The 11340-nt window shown below is 39.9% G+C and overlaps 1 protein-coding gene across 1 annotated transcript in view; it reads left to right on the plus strand.

Annotated features, from left to right (window-relative positions):
- Nucleotides 1-11340, plus strand: part of CRB1 (crumbs family member 1, photoreceptor morphogenesis associated) — a 22680-nt gene that overhangs the window by 4396 nt on the left and 6944 nt on the right. Inside the window, exons 2-4 of the mRNA XM_008563085.1 lie at nt 1705-2252; nt 3708-3873; nt 10242-11148. Of these exons, the coding sequence (XP_008561307.1) occupies nt 1705-2252; nt 3708-3873; nt 10242-11148 (1621 nt within the window). The remainder of the gene's footprint in view (nt 1-1704; nt 2253-3707; nt 3874-10241; nt 11149-11340) is intronic.

Consider the following 11340-nt stretch of genomic DNA (forward strand, 5'->3'; position numbering starts at 1 on the left):
TTTTTCATCTGGACAGGACTGGGATTTAAAAACATGAAGACAGCAATATTTTTAAGATATTGCTCTTGTCAAGTTCATTGATGATTTCTAGATTGCAAAATTCGATAGTCAGTCCTCAGTCCTTATCTTACTTGAGCTCTCAGTAACAGTTAACACAACTGAACACATCCTCCTCCTGAAAACTCACTCCTCATTAGGCTTATGGGGCATCCCGGCCCCGTAGTCCTCCTCTTGTCTCACTAGCTGCTCTTTCATCATCTCCTTCACCCCCAGTTGTCCACTGCCGGAAGGCTCAGATCTTGAGCCTCTTGTTTTCTCCCCGAATTTGCTCTCATGGTGATCTCCTCTGGTCTTGTGGCTTTAAGTACCTTATGTATACTGACAGATCCCAAGTTATTAGAGCTAGCCCACAACGTCTCCCCTGAGCCTCCGTATCAACTGCCTGCTAGTCGACATCCACTAGAGCATGTCAAATTTAATATGGACTCTCACGTCCCCCCAAATCTGCTCCTCCACTTTTCTTCCTCATCTCTGCAAATGGAAACTCCATTCTTCTCGTTGCTTGGGCCAAAAACCTTGGAGATGGATTAACTCTAGAAAATTCCATCAGTTCTACCTTCAAAATATTTTGAAAATCTGATCACTTGTCACCACCTCCACATTACCACTGGTGCAAGGCATCATCATCTCTATCTTGAATTATCACAATAATGTTCTTATTTACTTTGGATTTTTACTCAAATCTCAACTTCTCAGAGAATTCTTCCTGATTATTCTATTTTAAATAACAACTCCAACCCTACCCCCAAATATCCCTATCTCTTTTCTCTACCTGACTTAATTTCTACACAACCTTTCTCACCACCTGACATACCTGTTTCCCCCAATTTGAATGTAAGTTTTATGAGGACAGTGATTTTTGTTCCTCCTGTATTATCAATGTTATTAAATGTCAGGTTTCATTTTTATACAGCTCAAGGGTTTCTTGAGGTGACGCGTATCAATAGTATGGCCACATAAGTGCATATCCCCAGACCACAGGAAATGCTGGGTGGGTTTAACACCCAGCCTCGTCCCCCACTTCTCTGTCTCCTGTACCTCTCCTGCTCCCAATCAGGACCACAGAGGAAGAGCACACCTATTCCTTTCTTCAACAGCCTTGCCTCCTATTATGTGGGATGTCATCCCAAAAGAGGATGCGCCAGTCTAATTCTTTATTTATGTCCTTTACAAAGAGTAATTGGGTTTAATAGCATGTTTGCTTCAGCCTCCAGATAGTAAAGATTACAACTGTCTGAACAGTCTGCTTATAGATGTTGCATGAGGTGCTCTTGCTCCAAAAATTCTTCCATAAATTGGAGTACAATAGTGTCTTATATTCCACCGTTAAGTCCCAGCATTTTAGGGCAGTGAAGGGGAGGTTCATTAGTTTATCAATGCAGAGATCTTTTTCTCTTTTGTGATCATTGGACCTCAACTATAAACTATAAACCAAAATGTAATTATTTGGGGGACAGTATAAACTAAGAAGATCAGAAAATGAGGCCAAATTGTTATTCTACTGAATAAGCCTGTCCTGAACTTTAAAAAGTATGTATGAGAGAGAGTGTGTGTGTGTATAAGATCTTCATCTTTCATCTCTTCCTGCTTTTGAGTCTCACAGTGTTTCTTGTTTGTTTCCTCTCTTTTATGTTGACATCGAAGAGTATGTGGCAGGCAGATTTGGCCAGGGTGACTCCACTGGATACGCTGTCTTTAATCTTGATGGGAGTTATGGAGAGAACGTCAGCCTCTCCATGTTTGTCCGAACACATCGGCCATCAGGCTTACTCCTGGCTTTGGAAAACAGCACATATCAGTACGTCCGCGTCTGGCTAGAGCATGGCAGGCTAGCAATGCAGACTCCACGCTCTCCCAAAGTAGTGGGCAAATTTGTTCTTAGTGATGGAAATGTCCACTTGATATCTTTGAAATTCAGATCAAACAAAATTGAACTGTATCAGTCTTCACATTACCTAGGATTTATTTCTGTTCCCACATGGAAGATCCAAAGAGGAGATGTTATCTATGTTGGAGGCCTGCCTCAGAGGCAGGACACTGAAGTTAATGGTGGGTTCTTCAAAGGCTGTATCCAAGATATAAGACTAAACAACCAGAATCTGGATTTCTTCCCAAATTCGGCAAACAATGTATCCTACAATCTAATCCTTGTCAATGTGACCCAAGGCTGTCCTGGAGACAACATCTGCAAGGTAGGATTATTCACATAAGATTAAACAACCAGAATCTGGATTTCTTCCCAAATTCGGCAAACAATGTATCCTACAATCCAATCCTTGTCAATGTGACCCAAGGCTGTCCTGGAGACAACATCTGCAAGGTAGGATTATTCATAGCAACTATATACGTATTGTATGCTAAACTTGTATTTTATGATCGGTAATTTATTAAAATTATTCTTTGTACATGAAGGTGATTTTACTGACCCTCCAGCCATAGAATAAGAATCATGCTTCATCTGTATCTTCCCAGCAAGACTAGAGAATTTATATTGAGCCAAAGGATATGACTTTGATCTTTTTTTTTTTTTTTTTTTTTTGCTGGCCAGTACAGGGTTCGAACCTTGGATCTTCATGTTATCAGCACCATGTACTAACCAGCCAGCCTAGAAAAATATGGCCTTGATCTTACTGTCATTATAGTCTATTTAACCAACCAAGATTACTCCAGCTACATGCTTCTCCTACCCTGACAACAATCGAATTACTTAAGAATGATGATTTACTTTATATATTTTGTATGCTCTTCTAAGAAGTGCTTAAATGTATGAAATTGTCAGCTTTGCATGACCTTTCTAAGGAAAAGAAGGAAACACATTGATACGTGTCGAACATTTGTTGAGCTCCAACTATTGCCATGTACCAGGCTTATGTCTTAATGTACACAGATGAGTCATTGCAACATTGTTATAGAAGAACTTCCGCTATGTCAGGTACTGTTTTACATGGGTTAATCCATGTGATTCTGTTGAAGGACTCCCGCACTGCTGTTATCCCATTCATGTTATTTACAGATACACTAAAGTCTACAAAGGTTATGGAACTAGCCTAAGTCACATGTTAGTAGTAGACCTGGATAAACACAGTCCAGACTCGAAGAAATTCTTTTTAAAAACTTTTATTTTGAATATTTTTGAGTGATCTTGGGCTAACTGAAATAATAATAGTATGTCTCGGATTCAGAGGCAAACAACTGAGGGAGACTGAGGGAATGATCCCTGAATTGGTACACTGAGGATCTAGATACCAAGCTTCGCTATTGCACTTCTTTATAAGATGTTGAGCCCGTGGTGGGGCCTCAGTTTCCTCATCTGTGAAAACAGGAGTAATAATCCCTAGTGCATGTGGAAGTGCCTGGTAATTTATAAATTACAGAGAACATTGTTAATACTTTAAAAATCCTCCTTGTGTTATAGACCAATTTCATATTTTCTCTTTCTCTCCTCCCACTCCTGCCCTTTTAGAAAGAATTTGGCAATGGTAGTAGTCAGTTTCATTCTATTTAATTAACAATGGATATTAAAAGTTTCAAACGTAAAGATGTAGGGAAATTAGCATTTTTAAAATAAGAGATATGTGGTCTCCGCTTCAACATTTCGGTATTTAGTTGCCAGTGCTTTTTATGCCTTCAATCTCTTTTCTGCTCAGTGCAGCCCCTGTCACAACGGGGGTGTTTGCTACTCCCTGTGGGATGACTTCTCCTGCTCCTGCCCTGCAAACACAGCTGGGAAAGCCTGTGAGGAAGTTCAGTGGTGTGAACTCAGCCCGTGTCCTCCTGGAACCCAGTGCCAGCGGGTGCCTCAAGGATTTGAATGTATGTAGACTTCAAACCTATCATCCGTCCAATTAAATTGTTCCAAGAGGAAACACAGAGCAAGACTATAGGCAAACTCAGCTTATTAAAGAAATTTGCGGTTGTTTTCCCTACCATGAGTAGTGAAATAAGCCTGACACGAGTCATATAATAGACCTAATTGGCCTCATCCTGCTCCTGGATGTCTGGATGGTAAATGGAGGTCACAGCAACACAACCTAGACCCTTGATCATTTACAGCTGATTTCTGAAGAAATAATTAACCAGATAATATTTGACTTTCCTTCCCTGGTAGATACAGAGTAAAGGTCCTAGTGTCAGCACACTGCCATCTCTTAAGTATGAGGCCTTAGGAAATTCTCCCGATCTTCATAATCTAAAACTTCCTCACCTGTGAAATAGGAATAACGATATTTACTTTGTAGGTTTTTTTGTAATGATTATATGACCTTATGCATAAAGAATTAAACACATCAGGTACTCAGTCGATGCTTGCTGTGAGTATTTCCCTCAGTGTGAAAGGTTTTCCTGCTCATCTTCAATACAGCAGAACACAATTTCTCCAGTGCTAGCAATGTGAATACTGCATGCACACTTTTGACATATCCACAAACTAACCATAGTATTATATATACTCTATCTTCTCTCCTACTTGAAATAATACACAGCCCAATCTACAGCCAACCCTCTGTGTTTGCACTGAATTCAATCTCTTCCTCTCATTCAGATTTTGCTCCTAACATTTTTCTCTCACTCTTCAGCATCATCAATTTTTCCATCAGCATATAAACATAACATCAAATTTCCTTACTATGAAAAATTTCCCTGATCCCTCCACCCCGTCCCTACTGGCTATCATCCCACTCCTCTGCTTCCTTTTATAGTGAGAGAAAAACCTCTAAAGAGTTGTCCTCAATTTGCTTCAATGTCTTACTCCATTTTCTCCTTTACCCCACTCAGTCAGGCTCCAGCAGCCCACCACACACTGTCTAGAGCTCTCCTAACCTAGAGCTTCCCAGGTTGCCATCATCACCTCCTTTGGGTGTAGGCCCAAATGTCCTCTTATCTAGCTTTATTTTTCTTCATAACTCTTATTGATATTTTGTTACATATGTATTTGTTTATTTATTTATCATCTCTTTTCCCACGAGAATATGAATTTCCTTTCATTTCATGAGGCAAGGACATTTTCTATGTGGTTTATCTTAGAATAGTGCCAAACATATAGCAGGTTGTCAACAAATATTTGTTAAATGGATAAATTGATGTTATTTTTCTTCAAATTAAGTCTATATTTTTACTTAACTGCTCTACGCATTAAGTACATCATGAGCTTACAATAAAAAAATTACATCAAATACCTTAGAAAACACTGCGCTAAAATAATGAAATGGAAGTAGAGAACACATTGGCCTCAGGTCGGTAGTAGCAGCATCCTACTTAGACTGGACCCCGAAGTAACTGAAGAAAAGAGAAGAATATGTTTACTTTTATGTTTCTATATTTTAAAAACATATATTAAAAGGGTCTTTATGAAATTCATACATATATATATGTCTATGTAACTGGAATATTATTTCCTTAGAATCTGTATTAAATTCTTTCCTTAGAATCTGATTAAATTCTTTCCTTAGAATCTGTATTCTGTCCTTAGATCTGTATGGAATTCATACAGACATATATACGTGGAATATTCCAGGTATATACATCTGGGGAAGTTTTCTAGAAGAATATATATACTTTTGTTTCATATTTAAGAAATATGTACTACACACATAGAAAGTATGATGAGTTGGCAAAAAGAATGTAATCTGGTTTCTAATGTGGCTCAGATTTTTTTTTTTTTTTCCCGTGACGGGTCGCACCGCACTCAGCCAGTGAGCACACCGGTCATCCCCATATAGGATCCGAACCCACAGCAGGAGCACCGCTATGCTCCCAGCGTCGCACTCTCCCGAGTGTGCCATGGGGTCGGCCCAGATTTTTAAATGCAACCTCTTCCATTATCCTACCTCTGAACTACTTGATTAAAAGGACTTATTAATTATTAAATTTTCTGTTAATCTTTGGATGGAAATACTCACATTGTTAGTCTCAGCTGTGTTCTGCAAAGGGATTCACATCGTTCTGAACACTTTCACAGGGAATAAGGAATAGGATTTCTAGAAACAGTGGCAGCCCGAGAACGATAGCCCTGCTGCCCACTGCTCTTCAGTCTCCACACAGAGCAGCTTAGGGTTTGGACACACGTGCCTCAGAAGGAAGTGAAGCGAACACTGCTACGGCATCGCCACTACGGGAAGAGCAGAGAGTCTGTCCCGGACATCCCCGGAAGTCCCAGTAGCATTCTTTTTAAAGTATGACTTATCTTAGTGAAGAGAGAAACTATAAACCAATAGGAAGTTTGCAGCGGGAATTGTAGATCAATTCCTAATTGACAGATTTGAACACTAGAATTCACTTTTGCTGTTGTGTATAATTTTAATTTTATGTGGTCGTGTGACCTATTGTATTTTCTTTTCAAGTAACATATATCGAGAAGATTAGATCTAATAGAACAACATACACTTGAGAGTACAGCCCATACATTACCCTGATTTTGCCTTAAGGACTTTAATCTTCTCTATCTTTTTGCCCTACCAAGATTTAAACCAAGCTTTTAAAATGTACAACTCACCTTAGAGGTATGTTTATGATGACAAAGTTCCCTGAAGAAAAGGCAAAAGATAAATGTTATATGCATTGCGGTTTTTGCCCAGATTACAAGTGATTTTGGTGTGTTTAGCAGTGTTAGTAAAATGAATTTATATAGCATTCCAGACAGTATGAGTGAGAACCAATGAGACCGGTCATCTTAGCATTTACTTAAAAACATCTCATCAGACACTTGTTGCTCTTTCTCTTCCTAATCCCCACCCCCAAATTTGGTGGAAAAAACACAAAAATCAGAAAATCAAGTAAAATTTTAATCCAGTCAAATAATACACTTAAACTATTCGCTTGAATACTACGCTTCCTCCTGCCGTGGTTTCTAATCATTATCTCACTTTCCAGAATAAATGATAAAAGAGTTCTTTTCATAGAGTATTTATTGAATAATGTTTACTGAGCACCTACTGGAGGTCAGGCAATATTCTAGGCGTACGTGTACAGTGATAACTTAGAGAAGATTACAGATCTCATAAAGTTTATGTTCCAGTGCAGAAAGACAGTCAAGGAGGAAGTAGACAAATAAACAGCTTAATTTCAAATGGTAAAAAATGTTATGAAGAAAATAAAGCAGCGTAATGGAATAGAGAGCGGATGCGGGGAGAAGCTATTTTAACGTGGGTAGTCCGGGAAGGCTTCTCAGAGGAAGTGACATTGGAGCAGATACTGACTTGAGGAAGAGCCAGGTATGGGAAGGTCTAAGGAAAGGATACTCCAGCTGTAAGTAGCAGCAAGTATAAAAGGCCTGGGTTAGGGAGAAGCTATTCCAACATGGGTAGTCCGGGAAGGCTTCTCAGAGGAAGTGACATTGGAGCAGATACTGACTTGAGGAAGAGCCAGGTACGGGAAGGTCTAAGGAAAGGATACTCCAGCTGTAAGTAGCAGCAAGTATAAAAGGCCTGGGTTGAAAACAAGATTGGTGTCTTTAATGAATGACAAAAAAAATTTTTGTGACCGTGACATGCAAATGAGGAAGGGACTGCTAGGAACTGGAACTGGAGAGTTAATTCGGGGTCAGATCACATAGACTCTTGTGGGTATGTTTAGAGTTTAAGATTTCTTTCTAGATGTGATGGTAACTAATGAAGGTCTTGAGCTAAACAGTGGTTGTTACATTGATCTGCAAAGCAGTGGGGACATTAAGAAGTAATCAGTCTATCGGAAAGATGATGGTGGTTTGGTGTGGTGCCTGACAAGGGAGGAATGACAGTGTTTCAAGATCAGTTGCTACTGAAAAGTGGAATGAAATGAGCGGATTGAGTAACACAGAACGCACTGTGGCCTTGACGAGGGTGGCTTTAGACAAAAGCCTGAGTGTCAAGTATTCAAGAGACAATGGGAGTTGAGAAAGTGGAGACAATGGAACATGAAACTATTAGAAGTTTTGCTGGTAAAGAGAAAAGAGACAGAAGAAAGCAGCAAGATGGCGGTTGTCAGGGTAGTGCTTTTGGGTCTTGCGTGCAGTTTTATTTTTTACAATTGAAACACGTACAGCATATTTCTAAGCTGATGAGAAACTAAAATGGGTGGAAAATGGTGATGCAGGACAGAAAATGGAGGTTTGTAGAAATAATGCCTAAAAAGGTAAAAGTTAATGGGGCCCAGTGCATGACGGACGGGTTTGACTTTGGATGAGAATAAAGACAGAACATCCACTATAACAGGATAGAAGGCAGAGTGGAGCCTGGCGCTGTTAGGGTCCCAGGTTTGGGAAAATAGAGAGCCAGGGCGGTTCTTATTTCTTCTATTTTCTCATGAAAGTATCATGGGAAATTGTATTAGTCCGTTTCTGTTGCTTATAACAAAATAGCTGGAACTGGGTTTATAAGAAATTTATAAGAAAACAAAAGTTATTGCTTACAGCTTCGGAGGCTCAGAGGTCCAGAGTCCACCTGGCGAGGGTCTTGGTGGTGACTCCAGTGACACAGGGTATCACGTTGTGAAATGGTGCAAAAGTTATTGCTTACAGCTTCGGAGGCTCGGAGGTCCAGAGTCCACCTGGCGAGGGTCTTGGTGGTGACTCCAGTGACACAGGGTATCACGTTGTGAAATGGTGGAACAGAGAGAGCAGAGAGAGACAAGACTCTCCTCTCTCTTCTTTTAAAGCCTTAGAGCCACGCCCCTGACCACCATTTTCAAACCACTCACTACTGCACAGTCCTACAATCCAATCACCTCTTCAAGGCTCCACCTTTCAATTAACATATTGTGAAATGGTGGAACAGAGAGAGCAGAGAGAGACAAGACTCTCCTCTCTCTTCTTTTAAAGCCTTAGAGCCACGCCCCGACCACCATTTTCAAACCACTCACTACTGCACAGTCCTACAATCCAATCACCTCTTCAAGGCTCCACCTTTCCATTATCATAATAGGATCTCCCACCCTCTCAACAGTCATGGTGGAGGCCAAGTTTCTAATACATAAAACTTGGAGGACACAATTCAAATTTCAGGGAGTTTTGGGGGGACATAATTCAATCCACTACATTACATCCCTGGTGCCCCAAACACTCACGTCCTTTTCACATGCAAATACGTGCATTTCATCCCCAAAGTCTTAACTTGTTTTAACTCAAAAGTCCAAGGTTCAAAGTCCCATCTGTGAGATCAATACAAGTCATCTACTTCCAAGACACAACGGTGGGACAAGCATAGGATACCTATTCCCATTCCAAAAGGGAGAAATAGGCCAAAGAAAGGGGTAACAGGTCCCAAACAAGTCCAAAATCCAGCAGGGCAGGCGTTAAATCTCAAAGCTGGCCAAGCAGGTAGCTTGTTCCATGTTCCACGTCCTGTACACGCATAAAATTTGGGGGACACAATTCAAGCTTCAGTGAGTTTTGGGAAGACATAATTCAATTCACTACAGAGATCATAAGCTGATAGAGGGTTCGATATTTTAAGACATAGAACAAACTGTTGTAGAATGGGGAAAATACTTTTAATAGAAAAATGAAATAAGATTGTCCCAAAGTGCTGTGCTCACATACAGTATGTGGGTATAAACTGAGAGCTATTCATATGATTACATATTTCTTCCCAGCCACATAAAGCTATTTGGGTTTAGGTACAGAGTTGGAAGCTTGGCACATAAATGGAGTTTTGCCAGATAAATAAATCAGTTACTTGAAATACTACTTTTAACTGCTTACTGGAGGGCTTAATCAGAAACCAGACTCCACTGTTAATTCTCTGTGTCACCATAGCATAGCTAGATTTGTGATTTCTTTGTGTTCAATTTCGTTCTGTATAAAATGCATAGTCAATGCTTTAGTTTTAGGAGCAAATGCAGAATAAAAATTGGCATGCATTAGGATTTTAATGGAAAAGAAATTTATGGTTTGGGTTTTGGTATCAGACCATCCAGGTTTGACATTCTGACTTTATAATTTACTAGTTACATGACTATGAGCAAATTACTTAACTTCCATGAGTCTCAATTTCTTCTTCCATAGAATGGAGATAATAATAATAATGATGATGGCAATAATTATAATAATACCTGTATTCAAGAGTTTTGTTAGAAATAATATTAAAAAACTAGCACAGTATCTACCATGTAATGTCATTAACACGATGATCATTACTATTAATAAAGGTAATTAAGCAAACATTATAGATTTAATAAAGTTGCTAATTAGTATTGCCTTCTCTCTTTAGGTACTGCAAATGCTGTTTTCAATGGACAAAGCAGTGAAATATTATTCAGAAGCAATGGGAATATTACCAGAGATCTCACCAATATCACATTTGGTTTCAGAACAAGGGATACAAATGTGATAATATTACATGCAGTAAAAGAGCCTGCTTTTGTTAATGTTAGCATTCAAGATTCCAGATTATTCTTTCAACTGCAAAGTGGCAACAGTTTTTCTGTGCTGAGTCTGACAAGCTTGCAGTCAGTGAACGATGGCACATGGCACCAAGTGACTCTTTCCATGACAGACCCACTAGCCCAAGCCTCCAGGTGGCAAATGGAAGTGGACAACCAAACACCTTTTGTGACCAGTGCAATTGCTACTGGAAGCCTCAACTTTTTGAAGGATAATACAGACATTTATGTGGGTGACCGAGCCATTGACAATAGGAAGGGTCTGCAAGGGTGTCTAAGTACAATAGAAATTGGAGGCATTTACCTCTCTTACTTCGAAAATGTTCGTGGTTTTACTAATAAACCTCAGGAAGAGCAGTTTCTCAAAATCTCTTCAAATTCAGTGGTTCCTGGCTGTTTGCAGTTAAATGCCTGCAACTCCAACCCCTGTTTGCATGGAGGAAATTGTGACGACATCTACAGCTCTTATCACTGCTCCTGTCCCTTGGGATGGTCAGGGACACACTGTGAATTCAACATTGATGAATGCTTTTCAAATCCCTGTATCCATGGCAACTGCTCTGACAGAGTTGCAGCCTACCACTGCAGATGTGAGCCTGGATACACTGGTGTGAACTGTGAAGTGTTTATAGACAATTGCCGGAGTCACCAGTGTGCAAATGGGGCCACCTGCATTAGTGACACTAACGGCTATTCTTGCCTCTGTTTTGGAAATTTTACAGGGAAATTTTGCAGGTGAGCATCAGGTTCATATGAAGCTTGGCCTTTGGCATTATGCTCTACGTTTTCCTTGTCAAATTGGACAGCTCTCTCCTCAAGGTGCACACATACACTGTGCTGAACGGGGCTGACATTGGGCACTTCCACCATTATTTGGTCATGTAAAGACAGGATCTCACTTGCTGGGATGTCCTGCAATTAAGAAGG

The sequence above is a fragment of the Galeopterus variegatus genome, unplaced genomic scaffold (assembly GCF_000696425.1).
Source record: "Galeopterus variegatus unplaced genomic scaffold, G_variegatus-3.0.2 Scaffold12530, whole genome shotgun sequence".
NCBI classification, from domain to species: Eukaryota; Metazoa; Chordata; class Mammalia; order Dermoptera; family Cynocephalidae; genus Galeopterus; species Galeopterus variegatus.